The sequence below is a fragment of the Adiantum capillus-veneris genome, chromosome 4 (genome assembly GCF_014529385.1).
Source record: "Adiantum capillus-veneris isolate H3 chromosome 4, ASM1452938v2, whole genome shotgun sequence".
NCBI classification, from domain to species: Eukaryota; Viridiplantae; Streptophyta; class Polypodiopsida; order Polypodiales; family Pteridaceae; genus Adiantum; species Adiantum capillus-veneris.
In genome coordinates, this window is record NC_140934.1 from 103,252,388 (window position 1) to 103,271,460 (window position 19,073).

The window sequence follows — 19,073 nt, forward strand, 5'->3', positions numbered from 1 at the left end:
CCTCTTGAAGTATGCACTTAAAAGTAAACCAATGGGCCATCTCAACATCCGCTCAGAAGATGCAGAGCGCTTAGGCCTAGGTGGCCTCGACACCGTGAAATTGAAGCTGATCTCAGCCTCTTTACTGTCAAAATCTATCTCAGCAACAGAAGTGGCAATAGATTGTTTGCAAATCCCATTCATTTCAAAGAGCGATAGCGTCCACTATGTTGACTCATCACCCCCGGCACTACGACAACGAATCATTTCTCACAAGAATAATGTCGTGCTGCACCCTGTTGATCTGTATTGCGCACGACCACAGACTCTGGAGAAGCTTACATTTTACGACTTCCACAAGAATGACATAGTGACGAAGGGAAAAGAAAGGAAAAAAGGTCTTTCAAAGGAGAATACATACGGCCAATCCCTGCAACAGCAACGCCTACTGGTCCATTTCACAGACTTTCACCCAGGGCATCATCCGGAGGCTTTTTTTTACAACGTGTTGCTAAAGAGCATCACCGTCAGAAATGAATCTTAGCTGCGCTCACCTGAGAACACGTCCAGGTCATACTATCTTGAGTGCAAACCTAGAAATTTGATACTGACAGATGAGGACCTTGCGATGTACATCACAGAGTACACTGACGAAATATGCTCTTATTCAATGCTTCGATGAGAACAAAATAGTAATTACAATAGTGCCCTTGCTCTCCATTCATTTCTATACACATGCAACTACCAAAGGGAAGCTCTCTCTCTAATTGCAATCGCCTTGAAGGCTTGTACTATTCCACCAGTTTGTTATCCACTTGCACTCATGCATGCTAACGATGCACTCTAGTTAAATATTTTGAAGTCCACCCTTGTATCCCTTGATTATTAGTACCGGTCACATATAAACCAAGGCCGACTAAAACTTTACTGTAACAAAGCACCCGTAAAAGTGCGAGACAGTAACGAACAGCGAGAGCAAAAATGGCGACCACCACCTTGAGCATGGTACCAGAGCGCAGGTCGCCACGACTACCCCTACTCGATATCCATGGAGCCAGTACTCTCTCTCTCTCTCTCTCTCTCTCACACACACACACACACACACACACACACACACACACACATTTTGTTCTCATTGTGCAGTAACACGATACAAGAACGAGTTGTTCAAGAGGAATGAAGAAGCGGATCAGCTCGATTTTGAAACTCTTTCCAAGGTAATACGTTTACCTCCGTGCTGCTGGTGTTGCGCTCCTTTTGTCAAGTATACTTTTTTTTGTTTTTCTGCTATTTCCTGCCACAAACGCTTTCAAGGTGTGCATAGTCAATTTTCTGTTATTAACAATGCTCATCTCCGTTATATGGTTTTAGTTAAAATTTGGCCTGCTTGCCATCGTGGCGAGGTAGGCCCAACCGATTGCAAGGCTAGAAGCCATTGACCAAAAGGTCAACACCATATGGTTCGAACTGAAAACCTCTGCTTACCCATGCTGGTGGCCTAACCATTGCGTCTGCCTGTGTGTGCTTGGAAGGAAAGTGTAACCTTGATGTTTTGTTCTCTGCAAGCAATCCCCCTTCAAAAGTGCCATGACTGCTTGAGCCGGTTAGTAGGACCGACACCGGGCATGCAAGCCGATATTTAACCATTGCCATGGCGAGTAACGGCTTTCTGGGTCAAGGTGGAAAGGAGAATTGACTCCTTGTAAGAGTTCTTTGTCATTTTGTGTTGGCTATGTCTATGTGAAGGCAATGCTCCCCTAAAAGCTTTTACATAGCCTTTGAATGGTTGTCTTCTTGTGTATTATGTTTTGAGACGTTTCTTGGAATTCTAGTACCATAGAGTGTCAAAGTCGATGATGCGGAAGTATATATATATATATATATATATATATATATATATATATATATATATAGAGAGAGAGAGAGAGAGAGAGAGAGAGAGAGAGAGAGAGAGAGAGAGAGAGAGAGAGAGAGAGAGAGAGAGAGAGAGAGAGAGAAGAAGAAGAAGAAGAAGAAGAAGAAGATTGTTTTAAGGGGGAAAGGAGAATTGACTCCTTGTGTAAGGGTTCTTTGCCATTTTATGTTCTTATGGCTATTTCTATGTGAAGGCAATGCTCCCCTAAAAGCTTTTACATAGCCTTGGAATGGTTGTCTTCTTGTGTACTATGTTTTGAGATGTTTCTTGGGATTCTAGTACCATAGAGTATCAAAGTCAATGATGCGGAAGCGTAGAGACCAAGGGGAGAGAGAGAGAGAGAGAGAGAGAGAGAGAGAGAGAGAGAGAGAGAGAGAGAGAGAGAGAGAGAGAAGAAGAAGAAGAAGATTGTTTTAACGTCATAGGAAACTACTCCAAGAGACCTTAAAGATCTATCCGACGAGGAGAGTTGAACGAGAGTCTGTCTCCTGAACCAATCAACCTTGGCAATGAATAATTGAATGTATAATACAATGGAGGCAAGCGGTTGCATATATACCAACCTCAGTAAATTGCCCTACCCAGACTTTGACATGAACTCGGAAGCAAGCTGCCTCAAGGTCGGGAGATGGGTCGTTGAGGAATCGGGTGAAGTTGTAGTCAAAGAAATCCCACCGTCGGCCAATGTCAAAACTGGTCAGCCTACGTGGGACTGACGCAAAAGGAGAGACATGTACCAGAAGTGGCGTCCTCAAATAGGGCTGTCCCTCTCGAGCCATTTGGCTCGTAGCGAAAGCACTACCAAGGGAGTGTTGAGCTGCAGATGACTGTCTAGTCCCCTGTGTTGGAGGAGTGTGGGATGGGTCTGGTGATGAGGCTGAGGGCCCGGCGGGGGAAAGAGGGGGAGTGGGAGGTGGGGATGGAGGAGGGGAGGTGGGGGTAAGGTGGAGGCGGGGTAGAGAAATCGTAGCAAGAGGGGTGGCGGCAGTGAAGTTGAAGTTGAGGGAGACTCCTCAGGGGACTCTTGCTGCAAAGGGTCGAAACGGTTCCCTGTCGGAACCCAGTGCTACTCCGCTGCAAGAGGTCGATCGGGCGGTGTGGCGAGCCCTCCTTGTTGATGGCGGCCATGCACCTGTTGCCAGCTATCAGCTGGTTGGTCGTTGGCCTTTGTCGAAGTGCCAGCCTGTGTCTTGCGCGCTTGTCTGCTAGTGACACAAAGTGATGACGTGCCTACCGATAGTAGAAACCCCAATTTCTGCCAGAAACCCTAATTTCCGGAAATCGCGGAGGTGGATTTTTTTTTTTTAATAAATGATTTTTGAGCGACGCAAAATCCCAGCTTTTGGCTTTTTGCTACGAAAAGAATTGGATGAGAGAGAGAGAGAGTTGAATTGCTTTATTTTTACTCTCATTGAGAGAGAGAGAGAATCTGCTTTTGCTTTCAAGCTTTTGGGCATCCCTTGTAACATTTAAATATGCGGTGAGGGCCTCACTTCTCAGAGCATCTGGACGCAGCGTCTGAGAGTGAAACCCTAACCGCTCTCTTGTACTTTGATGATTGATTAATACATAAAGAAATACCGAAAGGGGCGCCAGTCCCAGTCTTTGGGGCCAATATCTCTAGGCACGGAACTCGGCCGGGCCAGTTTAAATCTATTGTGATCTGTGAATTGTTTTGAAGTGGTTATTTGGTGCTGTCGCGATTGATTCTTGACTTGGAGTGACCCAAGTCTGTTACAGTGGTATCAGAGCACGACCGATTTCTCTTCTACGGGAAATCCGATCCCCAATTTTTTTTCCGGCGGCACCTATGGCTTCACGCAAGGATCAGTTGACTCCCTCTGCATCTGGAGATGCGGGCAGGGATCACAACGAAGATTCCGGTAGAGAGTATGGCCTGCCTCGGCCTACTCAGGCAGAGCAAAGAGAGATGAATCGTCGTCAATTGATCGGCGATGCAACAAAGATGATGCTCAGTTTTGCGAAGGATCCGAAATTGGCAAAATATATGAGCGAGACTTCTTTTCAGGAAGTGCATGCGCAGTGGCAGAAAACCACTACACCACCCTTGAAACCCGCTCTCAAGAAACCTTCTGATCACAAACAGTATTCATAGAAGGAATTACAAGAGGTGGTTGATGCACGGATTGTTCAACTTTTTGACGCGCAAAAGAAGCCAAAAAGCACGGCAAAAAGCAGAAGAAAGGCACTGACTTCCCGGGATATTTGGGTCGTCAGTCGACATTTGACAAGGCAAAGAAACAGAAGAAGCGTGTTCGATTTGAAGGAGTACCCAGTTCTTCTTCTTCTTCTTCTTCTTCTTCTTCTGACAGTTTTTCTAGCTCTTCAGATTCGAGCGAAGAAGACAGAAAAGGTAAAAAGCGAAGCAAGAAACAAAGCTTCGGAAAGGGCAAGAAAAAGGCAAAGTGTCACAAAACGGGAGCGTACACGAGCACTTAGAAATCTGATAAAATAAAATACTTTGCAAAAGGTGAGAGAAGGGAGAAGATCGACACAGTATTGGGGACCAGAAGATGGGCTGGTTCCCCCCCGCATCTTCTGGTCCCCCCCCCGTTAAGAGTATTCTTTTATTCAGGGAGAATTCTTATACAAGCACGAGAACCCGAGGAAACCCCTCCGTTCTGTAGTCTTAGACCCGAAGGTCGTGCTTTCCCGTAAAGGGCTTGGGCACAAGGCCGTTCCTTCCCGCAAGGGACTTACGCGCGAAGCCGTACTTTCCCGTAAGGGACTTAGGCGTGAAACCGTACTTCCCGTTAAGGGCCTTCCCGTAAGACGGGAGATCACCGCAAAACAAACCACACAAAGCAATAATTCTCAAAGCGTATCAACACCTTATACCTGTTGCTCCTTGCTCGGAGAATCGACCTCCGTACTCAGTTGTCACGCGAACATGTGCAATTTCCGTCGCCGGTCTCTACTCCAGAATCCCAGCGCTAGCACTCTCTGCTGCTTCCGGCGTCTGCAAACTGAAACGTTGGCTATCCTTTTATAGGGTCTAACACCCGGCAGGAATAGGGGTCCAAAAGCAGAGCTTGGCGCTCCTAGAGAGAGGAGAGAGAAAATCACGTTTTCTAGAGAGAGGAGAGAGAAAATCGCGTTTTCTAGAGAGAGGAGAGAGAGAAATCGCAATTCAGCCCCCCCTGCGTTGGTTTTACCGTTGGCTTTTTCTATAAGAGCCTTGCTTGCTTTATTTTATTAATAAAGGGGCCGGTCACTTAAAAGTGCGGTCACTTTATAAAATAAAGTGTGAACCTGTTCAAACTTTAAAAACTCACTCAGTTAGTGAAAACAATGCTACACGGACACATTCCAGGCGTCCCCGGGTGCAGGACACGACACAGATGCAATGTAGACATAGACTCCTCGCGGGAAAACATCTGTCCTCCCGCGACTGTTCCTGCTTTTCGTAGAAAGCTTCATTGAACCCATCTTTATTCTTGTGCTTGCGTTCTTACGCGTATTTTCTTACTCAGTTCGGATTTCCTCCTTAGCCTACGGGATGCCCCCTTACTGATGCACCTGTCACCCATCATGTGACGCATCTGGGGCACTCATAACCCGGCCCTTTCCACCGAACTTACGGAAACTCCTTCGCGATGTTTATCGTCACCCATCAAATGACACATCAGAGTTGTCCGTTCTTGATGGCAGTTCCTGTAGCTACAATCTTTTAACAGTTCTTAGTGCACACAATAAAATATCCTAAAAAAGAGATTAATCATTAAAAATAAGAAAATAGTTCCAATTAGCAACATCCCTTTGGCTTCTAAACAGTTACCTCAATTGTAGTGCTTGGACATATACCTCCAGTATCTCAGGATAAGCTGCTAATTCCTCCTGCGTCATCCACTGAGCATCTAGATTCGAATAGTTCTTAAACTTAACCAAATACTTCCGTGTTATCTTTCCGGATTTGAGACCGCTCCTGATGACTTACTTTTTGCTCCGGTTGGAGTATTTCTTCTGTTTCCTCAACCTTAGGAGGTTTGTCACAAAGTGATGACGTGGCGGACAGCAGAAACCCTAAAATTCCTGCAAACCCTAATTTCTGCCAAAAACCCTAATTTCCGGAAATCGCGGAGGCTAAAAAAAAATATATATATGATTTTTTTTTTTTGAAAATGATGAGCGACGCGAATTTTGCTTTTTTTTTCAATAAAAAAAGAGAAAAGACTCTCTAAGAGAGAGAGAGAACTGATGCTTTTTATTTTAAAAGCTTTTGGGGCTCTGCTTTTGGGCATCCCTTGTAACCTTTAAATTAGTGGTGAGGACCTCACTTCTCAGAGCATCTGGACGCAGAGTCTGAGAGTGAAACCCTAACCGCTCTCTTGTACTTTGATGATTGATTAATATAAAAAGAAATACCGAAAGGGGCGGCAGTCTTTGGGGCCAATATCTCTAGGCACTGAACTCCGCCGGGCCAGTGTACATCTATTGTGATCTGTGACTTGTTTTGAAGTGGTTATTTGGTGCTGTCGCGGTTGATTCTTGACTTGGAGTGTGCCAAGTCTGTTACAGTGGTATCAGAGCACGACCGATTTCTCTTCTACGGGGAATCCGATCCCCGAATTTTTTTTCCGCGGCACCTATGGCTTCAGGCAATGATCAGTCGACTCCCTCTGCATCTGGAGATGCGGGTAGGGATCACAACGAAGATTCCGGCAGAGAGTATGGCCCGCCTTGGCCTACTCAGGCGGAGCGGCGAGAGATGGAGCATCGCCAGTTGATCGGCGATGCAACAAAGATGATGCTCAATTTTGCCAAGGATCCGAAGATGGCAAAATATATGAATCAGACCTCTTTGGAAGAGGTACAGATGGAGTGGCAGAGAACCACAACACCACTCCCGAAACCCGCTCTCAAGAAACCTTCTGCCTCCAAGAAAATATACGGAGAAGGAACTGGAGAACGTGGTTGATGCACGGATTGCTCAGCTTTTTGACGCGCAAAAGAAAGCCAAAAAGCACGGCAAAAAGCAGAAGAAAAGCACTGACTTTCCAGGTTATTTGGGTCGTCGGTCGACATTTGACAAGGCAAAGAAACAGAAGACAGAAAAGGTAAAAAAAGCGAAGCAAGAAACAAAGCTTCTTCTTCTTCTTCTGATAGTTCTTCTAGCTCCTCGGATTCGAGTAAAGAAGACAGAAAAGGTAAAAAAAAGCGAAGCAAGAAACAAAGCTTCGGAAAGGGCAAGAAAAAGGCAAAGAAGGCTAAATCTCGCCCAGAGACTGACAGTTCTACTATGGACTCGTCTACAGACAGCTCAGATTCCGATGACGGAAAGTTTTATGCGAACAAGAAGAATTTTTACAAAGCCAACCAATATGACTTTCTCGAAGATAAAAGCAAGAAAGTCCGAGAGTTTAAGGAAGGTGGCCACTCGATCAAGTTTGATACTTTTCAGGATACTCAGATGCTTCGAAGGCTTTGTCTTTTATACAACAGTTTGACATCGCTTTCGCGGGAGGACGCTCTTCAGAGCCTCCAAGATTCGGAGAGCTACCTCTTACCTTAAGGGGAATGCTCGTACTTGATGGTCCACGCTTCTTTTAAACAGGACTGCGCCAGTTACATGGCTGAAATTTAAGAAGCTTTTTATTTCTTCTTGGTTGACGCAAGAATGTGAACGAGATGTACGAGCTGCTTGGAACAATCTTCGGATGACCAAGAAAGATACAATCAATGCTTATTGTGAAAGATTCTGGAGCTCTTTTCTACTCGCCTCTTCATTCAAGAAGATCTCGTTCAAAGAACAGATTGAGCGGTTTACCTTGGGTCTACCTACAGAGATCCGAGATCACTGCTTGGAACAGAAGTCAGCTTCTATTCAGGAGTTGATGAGTCATGCGAAGCGGGGCTTTGCCATTCACTCTAGCAGTTTGACCTACCCCACAGATAAGGCCATGACACAACGAGCCGAACAGACTTCTGGGAATTAAAGTAGAAAGAAAAAGAGCAACCCAGAGAAAAAGGATGCACAACCCAAGCTTACTCCTGAGGAGAGAGCTCGCTTCATCAGAGAGGGTAAGTGCTTTGGATGCGGGGAACATGGACATATCTCCGCGAAGTGCCCTAAAAAGGCACAGAAAGAACAGAATGATAAAGACGACGACAGGTCTGAGAGTTCGAGAGCAGCTGAGGAATGTGGCAGAAAAGGCAGACAGAAAAGCAAAACTGGTGCCACATGGCGTGGGACCTGAACTGAATTAAATGAATGAAAGTACAAACTTTGCCGCTTTTGGGGCAAAGTGAAGGATCAGGAAGCTCTTTTGAAGGAGCCAAGGCCAACTTCTTTTCACTTGGAATTGGCGGCTCGATTTGGAAATACGCCCAACAGACTGACGCCACAGGCGGTGGTAGTTCGACTGGCACCTGGATGGGATGTTGCCATTACACCGAGCATTGGCAAACTTCGTTTGCAATGACAGGGGTGTTCAGGGCACGCGAGTGACGTTCTACTCAGGATCCCTTGGTACCACAAGAACTATGCCGTGGTTGACTACCGGGCCGAGAAAGCGACTTTGATAAATGCAGGGCTTAGAGATTGTACTTGATGAACTTCAGTTTTCTTACTCATTCTTTTGGGAGAGCTGAACGATGGATAAAGGTTGAATATGTTTTGACCTGATCAAAAGAACGCCAAGATTTTTCTCCACACTCATGCCGATTGCTTTTCAGAGGGCTTGAAGATCAAACCATTGATTTGATACCTGGAAGCACACCACCGAATCGGCCACCTTATCGTGTGAGCCGAGCACAGAATGAAGAGATTATGAACCAAGTGAAAGACCTCTTGGAAAAGGGTCTTGTCCAGCCTAGTACTTCACCGTATTGCTTTCCAGTGTTGTTGGTTTTGAAGAAAGACGGATCTTGGAGAATGTGTATCGATTATAGCGCTCTCAACAAAATCACCATCAAGAACAGATTTCCGATTCCTAAGATCGATGATATACTTGACACGTTACAGGGATCCTCGTGCTTTAGCAGGATTGACTTGAAGAGTGGATATCATCAGATCAGGATAGCGCCTGGAGATGTCTACAAGACAGCTTTTCGGATGACTTTTGGGTTATTTGAGTTTTTGGTGATGCCTTTTGGCTTAACCAATGCTCCTGCGACATTTAACCGGATGATGGACAGGATTTTTCGAGAGTACAGGCTATTTGCTGGCACTTTCTTTGATGACATCATTGTTTTCTCCAAGAATGAGGCAGAACACAGAGATCATCTGCTTCAAATCTTTCAGGCATTACGAGATCACACGTTAGTGATTAATGCAAAGAAAAGTGAATTTTTCCTACCAGAGATACACTTTTTGGGACACATTGTGTCAGCAGTAGGAGTGCAAATGGACCCGGCCAAGATAGAGACTATCCGTGATTGGCCCGATTTGAGGAATGTCCATGAAGTTAGAAGCTTCTTGGGACTGTGTTCGTACTACAGGCAGTTCATACGAAAGTTTGCAGAGGTTGCTTCCCCTTTGCATACCTTGACACAGAAAGGAGTACCTTTTTCGTGGGGACCCACAGAGGTGACTGCCTTTCGGACATTGAAAGAGAAATTGACTACAGGACCAGATTTGACTTTGCCGGACTTGCAGAAGTCATTTGAAGTATATTGTGATGCTTGTGGTCGTAGTCTGGGTGCGGTCTTGATGCAAGAAGGCCATGTCATAGCTTACGAGAGCCGTTTGTTCTCTAGGCCGGAGATGACAGCACAGATCTATGAGAAAGAGCTTTTGGCGGTTATCCATGCTCTTACTCAGTGGCGGCATTACCTACTCGGAGCGGATTTTACTGTCTTTACAGACCATCAGAGTTTGCGCTACTTCTTGTCACAGAAGCAGCTTTCGGAAAAGCAGATGCGGTGGGCGAACATCTTGTCACAGTTCCACTTCCAGATTGTCCATGTGCAGGGACAGAAGAATGTGGCGGCAGATGCTTTGTCTCGGAAACTGTTGGTTCTGGCTATTTCCGCGATACATCATAGGAGCTTCGAGGATATGGTCGATCAGTATGCCACAGATACAGATTTTGCAGATATTTTCACACGGATACGGGATGGGGAGACAATAGCAAGATACTCCCTTCGGGAAGGCTACTTGATGAAAAAGACTATGTTGTGCGTTACACAGCCGTTGAGGGAAAAGGTTATGACTGAATGCCACTGTCCACCTTTTACGGGTCACCGTGGCATTGCTACCACCATGAAAGGGGTGGAGAGATATTTCTTTTGGCGGAGACTCAAGAAGGATGTGGAAGAGTTTGTGCGCAGTTGCTTGGTATGCCAGAAGGTCAAGTTTGACAGGCATAAGGCACAGGGATTGTTACAACCTTTACCCATACCCACCCGCCCCTGGGAAAATATTGAAATGGATTTCATTTTTTTTGATCTCCCGAGAACACAGAATGATCACGATGATTTTCCGATTACATGGCACGTCTGAGATGATTGTCTCCGACAGAGACCCCAGATTTATGAGTTTGTTTTGGAAGGCAATTTGGGAGAACATTGGCACGCAGTTGCAGTTCTCGTCATCGTTCCACTTGCAGACTGACGGGCAATTTGAGATTGCCAATTCAGTGATTTTGGATTTATTGAAGTCTTGTATCTTGGATCAGAAGACTCAATGGGAAAAGAACTTACCTTTGGTGGAATTTGCCTATAATAACACGATACACTCTTCGACGGGAAAGGCGCCATGTGAGATTGTTGAAAGTGTTGTGAAGGTTCCATCCTTCCTGAGCACGAAAGATTAGATATTTGAAGCGGATGAATATTCGCGAGATTTGGATACGGCTTTTGCCAAGGTTCGCGAGACTTTGCAGAAGTCTCAAGAACGACAGAAAAAGGCAGCGGATCGCCATCGTCGCGACTTGAAATTGAAGGAGGATGATTGGGTGCTCTTACTTTTGAGAAGGCACGCTTACGAAAGAAAAAGGGAAAGGAGAGGCTTTTTCCAAAGCTTAGTATGCGATACTACGGACCTTTCCAGATTACTGAAAAGATAAATGATGTCTCCTTCTGATTGAACCTGCCAGATACTTGGAGGATTCATAATGCATTGCATGTGAGTCTCTTGAACCCTGTTAAGGGTGATGTGCCTGATGATGGGGATCCTGATGAGCAACCCAAAGTGGAAGAAAACGAGGAGATCCTTGTTCCTGAACAGATTTTGGCACATAACGATACGAAGAAAGGTAAAGTCTGAAGGCGGTTCTTGGTTTAGTTCAAGAACTTTTCTGCATTTGATGCGAAGTGGATGGAGGAGGAGGACCTAGCAGATACTCCTCGGATTGTGAAACTTTACCTCGATGTTTTGGTTTAGCATAGTCTACTCCAAACGGAACACAGAAACTCAGCTTGGCCGAAGATCTGGTGTAGTGGGATGCACAAGAGGGGAGTTACTCCGCTCCTTTGTCAACAGATGCCTCGATTTTGATACTAAAGTCACTGATGTCTCTTTGAGCTTCAGGGATACTGAGAGCTGACAGTATTCTGCTGGATGACTTTATGAAATGGAATTCCTGATTATGATACTGATTTGTTCTTGACTTCTTGTGAGTGCAGGAACTGATAGACGAAATGACTGCAGCATTTTGGTCTACTTGATCTCGAATAGACATGGTTGCAATAGGGGTTAGTCAATCGGACATCGATGAGGTCCCGATTGGACCTAGATGTGATTGCTAGCTACATTGCCGATAAATCATGGTCTAAGATCCGAATGAATGTTGAATGTCATGTGATGTCGTGTGATGTGACTGTCGATTTTGTACATGTGCTAGATGTGTGTTCCTAGTACGTAGGTACTAACAGTCAGTGTCTGCTAAGACGGTTTATGGCTTTTGTCGGTTTTGCAGGCGTAATCGCGGTCGATTACAATGCTTTCAAGAGGGGGGTATGTCACAAAGTGATGACGTGGCGGACAATAGAAACCCTAATTTCTGCCAGAAACCCTAAAATTCCTGCAAACCCTAATTTCTGCCAAAAACCCTAATTTCCGGAAATTGCAGAGGCTAAAAAAAAAAAAAGAATTTTTTTTTGAAAATGATGAGCGACGCAAATTTTGCTTTCTTTTTTTTAATAAAAAAAGAGAAAAGACTCTCTAAGAGAGAGAGAACCGATGCTTTTTATTTTAAAAGCTTTTGGGGCTCTGCTTTTGGGCATCCCTTGTAACCTTTAAATTAGTGGTGAGGGCCTCACTTCTCAGAGCATCTGGACACAGAGTCTGAGAGTGAAACCCTAACCGCTCTCTTGTACTTTGATGATTGATTAATATAAAAAGAAATACCGAAAGGGGCGCCAGTCTTTGGGGCCAATATCTCTAGGCACGGAACTCCGCCGGGCCAGTGTACATCTATTGTGATCTGTGACTTGTTTTGAAGTGGTTATTTGGTGCTGTCGCGGTTGATTCTTGACTTGGAGTGTGCCAAGTCTGTTACAAGGTTTCTCAACGCTAGGCTGGCTTGGAGGCTGTCCTACATACGGCCGGAGTAAACTGACATGGAAAGCATTATGGATCTTCCAATTAGGCGGTAGCTCTAATCGGAAAGTGACATCATTCACTCGCTCAGTGATCTTAAACGGCCCATAATAATGGGTAGAAAGTTTTACCACTTTCCCCTTATGAGACGCTTGTTTCTTAAGTCTTGCCTTCTCAAACTTGAGTAAGACTAACTGTCCGACTGTTAAGTCCAGATTCCTTCTGTACTTATCTGCAGCTTTCTTATGCTTTTCCTGAGAGCGTAGAATAGCTCTCCTAACTTGCCCGTAGGTTGTGTCCAAGTCCCGGACAAATTCATCCGCTGCAAAGATCTTATCCTTAGTTAAAAGGATGGGTGGAAGCAAAGGCTTACCATAGAGAATCTCAAAAGGTGCTTTCCCCATCGATGAGTGTATGGTATTGTTATACGCATACTTGACAAGAGGCAAATATTTCTCCCAGTCAGATTGCCGGTCTGACACATAAGCTTTTAACATATCCAATACTGTGGAATTGGCTGCCTCACTTTGCCCGTCCGTTTGAGGATGGTAGGCAGATGAAAAATTCAGCGTTGTACCAAGATTATCCATCAAGGCACGCCAAAAATTTCCTGTCATGCGAGGATCTCGATCGCTCACAATAGACTTAGGCATTCCGTGATGCTTAAAGATCTGTGCTAGAAAGACCCTAGCCATATGATCTGCTTTGATCGTTTTCTTGACTGGTATAAAGTGTGCTTGCTTGCTAAACCTGTCCACAATGGTCCAGATCGCGTCATTTCCAGTCTGAGTTCTAGTGAGGTCCATGATGAAGTCCATGGCAATACTTTCCCAAGGTTCATTAGGCACAGGCAAAGGTTGTAGCAACCCAGGCGTCTTATGCTGATCATACTTCACTTTTTGGCAAACCAAACATTCCCAGACATACTTATCAATGTCTGCTTTAAGGCTAGGCCAAAAGAAATATCTTTCCATTGCTAAGGTTGTAGGGAGAATACCCCGATGACCCGCATAAGGCGAAGCGTGTGCTTCATCCATGATCTTCTTTCTTAATGGTTCCGCCACACATATGGCCTGATGGTGGTAGAGATAACCGTCCCGGATGGAATAGGGAAACTCATTCTCTCCACGATGTAGCTTTCCCCAAATGGTGGAGAAGTCTGGATCATTCGGATACAAATCTGGTAGTGCTTCTAATTCTTGGTGATACACCGAAGTGATAGCGTTCACCCTTGGCCGCCTAGACAATGCGTCTGCAACTACATTCTTTCTCCCAGCCGTGTGAAGGATCTGGAAGTGAAACATAGACAAAAAGTTTGCCCATCTCATCTTCTTTTCAGACAGTTTCCTTTGCGTAAGAAAATACCGCAAACTCTGGTGATCAGTCTTGATCACAAAATCCGCTCCTAGAAGATAGTGCTTCCAGTTGGATAAGGCGTGAATCACAGCCGTGAGTTCCTTTTCATAGATTGATGCATGCAACTCTGCATCCTTAAGCCGTCTGCTTTCGTAAGCCACTGCATGGCCTTCTTGGTTTAACACTGCTCCGATGCAATCGCTTGAAGCATCGCAGTGAACCTCAAATGGTTTCCTTAAGTCAGGCACTATCAAAATAGGTCCATGGCTTAGCAAGTACTTGAGCCGATCAAAAGCTCCTTGTTGTCTCGATCCCCATCTGAAAGGAATCTTCTTCTTTGTCAAATCATGAAGTGGTCCTGCTACATGAGCAAATCCTCGGACAAACCTTCGATAATATGAACATAATCCCAGAAAGCTACGTACATCATGTACCGTAGTGGGAATAGGCCAATCTTCTACCACTCGGATCTTGGCAGGATCCATACTCACTCTATTGTGGGAGACTATATGGCCGAGATAGTGTATCTCAGAGAGAAAGAACTCGCTCTTCTTTGCATTCACATGCAACTCATGCTTTCGCAATTCTTGAAACACTAAGTCCAAGTGCTTCCGATGTTCCTCTTCTGACTTAGAGAAGATGAGTATGTCGTCAAAGAATACTCCCGTAAAAGCTCGATACGGGCTGAAAATGCGGTCCATCATGCGATTGAACGTCGCAGGAGCATTGGTCAAGCCGAAAGGCATTACCAAGAATTCATATAGTCCAAAGGTTGTGCGGAAAGCAGTCTTATGGACATCCTCAGGGGCGATCCGTATCTGATGATACCCACTCTTTAAGTCTATGTGACTAAAGACACTTGCACCCTGCAACTTATCAAGTATATCAAAAATATGAGGGATCGGAAAGCGATTCTTGAGTGTGATCTTGTTTAAAGACCGATAGTCTATGCACATTCGAAACGTGACATCTTTCTTTTGCACCAGTAGAACTGGAGAGCAATAGGGTGAAGCACTTGGCCGTACTAACCCTTTCTCTAGAAGCTCGTTGACTTGCTTCAAAATTTCCTCTTGCTGAGCAAGACTTACCTGATAAGGGGGTTGATTGGGAGGCGAGCTACCCGGTATGAGATCTATGCGGTGATCTTCCGGGTGTACCGGAGGGAGTTCATCAGGGAGTGTTTCCGTGAAACAATCTTGGTACTTTTCAATAAATTGAAGACGCTTAATTTCCAGACTAGAGAGAGAGTCCCTACTAGTTTTATCCTTTTCACGTGCAAAAATCAAGTAAGCAGAAACACACTTCTTCATTTCTTTCTTAATGGAGATATGGCTTACAATTGGGAACTGCCAATCTCCTGCATCAGCTTGAATCTCTATTTTCTTACCCCCATGATCAAAAGTGAGGGTCTTTTCCACATAATCGGGAATAGGTGTCATGTGAAAGTGCCATGGCTTACCCAAGATGATATCACATCCCTCGATGGGTGCCATCAAAAATGATTCGCGGTCCTTGTACTCGCCAATCCGAAGATTGAGCTGTCCTTGCACGGGAGTTGCATTGGTTGTCAACCCCTCGAATGCCGATCCGGATGTAACCGGTGTGCCAAGCTGAGCCGGTGTAAGGCACAAACGTTCTGCAGTATCCAGGGAGATGAAGTTATCCGTGGATCCTGGATCATAAAGAATCAATACTCGCTGGTTATTCAAAGACCCCCAGCCCTTCAGAAGTTGGCGCTTCCCTTTCTCTGTTTCTGTGTTTCCTTGAATATCTGGAATTGAGTTCGAACTCGGTGGTGCGGGTTCCTTCCTTGCTTTCTCTTGCCTCATAGAGGCTTGCTCTTGCCATTGCTGCTTTAGCGGGCAGTCCGGTTTCATATGTCCTTTCTCGCCACAGTAGAAGCATCTTTCTTCCTCTCTGAAAGTTTGAAGTTGAGTAGGAGAAAGGTACTTAGTTCGCTTGCCAGTGCCCTCTGGCTTCTTAGAATGATCATCGTCTCTAGATGGAGGACGTTTTCTTCCTTGGCCCCCATGGTCATCGTAGACCCCTCTTTGCCTTGCACGGTAAGTGCTATGCTCCATCTTTCTGGGCGTCCTAGTTGAGTGCAAATCCTCAGCAATGATTGTTGACTCCATCATCCTTTGAAGAGTATCATGCGGATACACCTTCATACTCTTTCGAAGCTGCAGTTGAAGACCCGCTTCGAATTTTCTGTTCTTTTCCTCGTCGGCAATCTTCATGAAGGGAGTGACCTTCAGAAGAACCGACCAATACTTGTCCACATAAGTCGTTACTCTTTCATGTTCCTTCTGGGCAAGCCAGTCCCATTCCTTCCGTATGTCCTGCTCGAACTCAGGCGGAAGAAATTGTTCATAAAATTTAGATTTGAAGCTCTCCCAAGTTTTGGCCTGAGAACCTTCTAGAATCTTGGCTAACCACCAATTACTTGCCGTTTCCTTGAGATGCATCTCCACATGGCGTAATTTGGATCTTTCTGTGAAGTGCCCATTGGTAAAGGCGACTTCAAACTGCCTGATGAAGGACAGTGCTTTGGAGATGTCTCTCCGTCCGTTGTAGGTTTCGAACTTAATGTCCTTGTCGCCCGATTTGAAGACTTTCATGCGATGTTGAGACTTGCGACCATGCTTCTTGAATCGAGGCTTATCTTTAGGTTGATGTAGGGTAGTAGTAGTAGCGGCTTCCTTCTTCTGTCGAGATGATCGAGAAGTAGAAGTATAATCAGGAGAGTAAGATGGAGATGAGATAGAGATGTCCTTGCTCTCGTCTAGCAAAGAGAGCGCTTTTTCCTGGCCTTTCCTTGAACTAGGCCGTTCATTCCGATCCGAAGATCCTTTGTGCACCTCGGCACGTTCTTCTTCTCTTGCCTCCTGTGGTCTCACGCCAACAGTGTTGTCTGGATGCTTGGCTGCATCAGTTCCATTCGTTTTCTTCATTCCGCCCAAAAGCTTTTGGACGTTTGGCAATAGTAAGATTTGTTGCAACTCCGCAAGCTGAGCTTGCACTTGTTGAAGCTCCTCTTCAACGCTTCTCCCTTGGCTCGACATGGTTCTTCCCGTTCTTCTCGGAATCGTCCTTCTTTGCAGAGAAAGAGAGGAGTCCGAGCTCTGATATCACTGTCACAAAACGGGAGCGTACACGAGCACTTAGAAATCTGATAAAATAAAATACTTTGCAAAAGGTGAGAGAAGGGAGAAGATCGACACAGTATTGGGGACCAGAAGATGGGTTGGTCCCCCCCGTTAAGAGTATTCTTTTATTGAGGGAGAATTCTTATACAAGCACCAGAACCCGAGGAAACCCCTCCGTTCTGTAGTCTTAGACCTGAAGGTCGTGCTTTCGCGTAAAGGGCTTGGGCACAAGGCCATTCCTTCCCGTAAGGGACTCAGGCGCGAAGTCGTACTTTCCCGTAAGGGACTTAGGCGTGAAACCGTACTTCCCGTTAAGGGCCTTCCTGTAAGACGGGAGATTCTTGCAAAACAAACCACACAAAGCAATAATTCTCAAAGCGTATCAACACCTTATACCTGTCGCTCCTTGCTCGGAGAATCGAACTCCGTACTCAGTCGTCACGCGAACAAGTGCAATTTCTGTCGCCGGTCTCTACTCCAGAATCCCAGCGCTAGCACTCTCTGCTGCTTCCGGCGTCTGCAAACTGAAACGTTGGCTACCCTTTTATAGGGTTTGATACTCGGCAGGAATAGGGGTCCAAAAGCAGAGCTTGGCACTCCTAGAGAGAGGAGAGAGAAAATCACGTTTTCTAGAGAGAGGAGAGAGAAAATCGCGTTTTCTAGAGGGAGAAGAGAGAGAAATCGCAATTCAGCCCCCCCTGCGTTGGTTTTAGCGCTGGCTTTTTCTATAAGAGCCTTGCCTGCTTTATTTTATTAATAAAGGGGCCGGTCACTTAAAAGTGACCGATCACTTTATAAAATAAAGTGTGAACCTGTTCAAACTTTAAAAACTCACTCAGTTAGTGAAAACAATGCTACACGGACACATTCCAGGTGTCCCCGGGTGCAGGACACGACACAGATGCAATGCAGACACAGACTCCTTGCGGGAAAACATCCGTCCTCCCGCGACTGTTCCTGCTTTTCGTAAAAAGCTTCAATGAACCCATCTTTATTCTTGTGCTTGCGTTCTTACGCGTATTTTCTTACTCAGTTCGGATTTCCTCCTTAGCCTACGGGATGCCCCCTTACTGATGCACCCATCACCCATCATGTGACGCATCAGGGGCACTCGTAACCCGGCCCTTTCCACCGAACTTACGGAAACTCTTTCGCGATGTTTACCGTCACCCATCAAATGACACATCAGAGTTGTCCGTTCTTGATGGCAGTTCGTGTAGCTGCAATCTTTTAATAGTTCTTAGTGCACACAATAAAATATCCTAAAAAAGAGATTAATCATTAAAAATAAGAAAATAGTTCCAATTAGCAACACAAAGAAGGCTACATCTCGCCCAAAGACTGACAGTTCTACTGAGGACTCATCTACAGATAGCTCAGATTCGGATGACGGAAACTTTTATGCGAACAAGAAGAATTTTTACAAAGCCAACCAGTATGACGTTCTCGAAGATAAAAGCAAGAAAGTCAGAGAGTTTAAGGAAGGTGGCCACTCGATCAAGTTTGATACTTTTTCAGGATACTCAGATGCTTCGAAGGCTTTGTCAAACAAAGGGCATCCTCATCTTCAGGCCCGAATCAAAACCAACAAGAGTTTACATTCCCAAAGATCAATCTAATCACAGTGAACACTACCCCTCAGCCAGCACTTGCTACATATACAGTTCGGTCACAACAAGCGGTAGAGCCTGCTGCCGTGCTCACTCGGGCACAAAGAGCAGCCCTGGGTTTAAGTTTGCCAACAGGACCATCTTGTCCATCACTTCCGTGACTTGATCAAAATGTTGAACCCGTAAGTGGTGAAAAGAATAGGCCAATCTCTATGCTTTCGGACATTGATGGAGCCTTCCTGGCAGCAGTGACTGACTTGCAAAGGTCAAAGTTCCCGAGGAGGCCCAGATTGTAGGAGCTAAGCCCACAGCGGAAGCAATCTTGAAGAACACCTTTCAACAAGTGTCTCTTTATGATATGCTCGAGCTAGATGCAACCCTTAGAAGTGACACCCTCTCAAATATTCAGTCTCTATGCCCTGGTACAGGGCCTAGTGGCGGGCACCTACCTGTGCAGCCCTTGGAGTCCTACATGATTTCATATCCAGCTACTCCCCTCACCGACTACAAAAGTCCCCGTCTCACTGTATCTATTCTTGGGCATCAATTCTCATGCGTCA

The 19,073-nt window shown here is 45.4% G+C and overlaps 1 protein-coding gene across 8 annotated transcripts in view; it reads left to right on the forward strand.

The window, feature by feature from the left end:
* The first annotated feature begins 896 nt into the window (after window positions 1–896).
* Window positions 897–19,073, forward strand: part of LOC147459719 (uncharacterized) — a 196,741-nt gene continuing 178,564 nt past the window's right edge. For 6 of the 8 annotated variants that reach the window (XR_015187903.1, XM_086510939.1, XM_086510941.1 and 3 more), the window contains exons 1-2: window positions 902–1,036; window positions 1,123–1,196. Coding sequence is in view for 6 of the 8 variants with exons in the window: in XM_086510939.1 (XP_086367065.1) it covers window positions 961–1,036; window positions 1,123–1,196 (150 nt within the window). In the remaining 2 variants the exon portion in view is untranslated. Of the gene's footprint in view, window positions 1,037–1,122; window positions 1,197–19,073 lie in introns of all 8 variants that reach the window. The other 2 variants (XM_086510945.1, XM_086510944.1) reach the window with 2 other exon arrangements.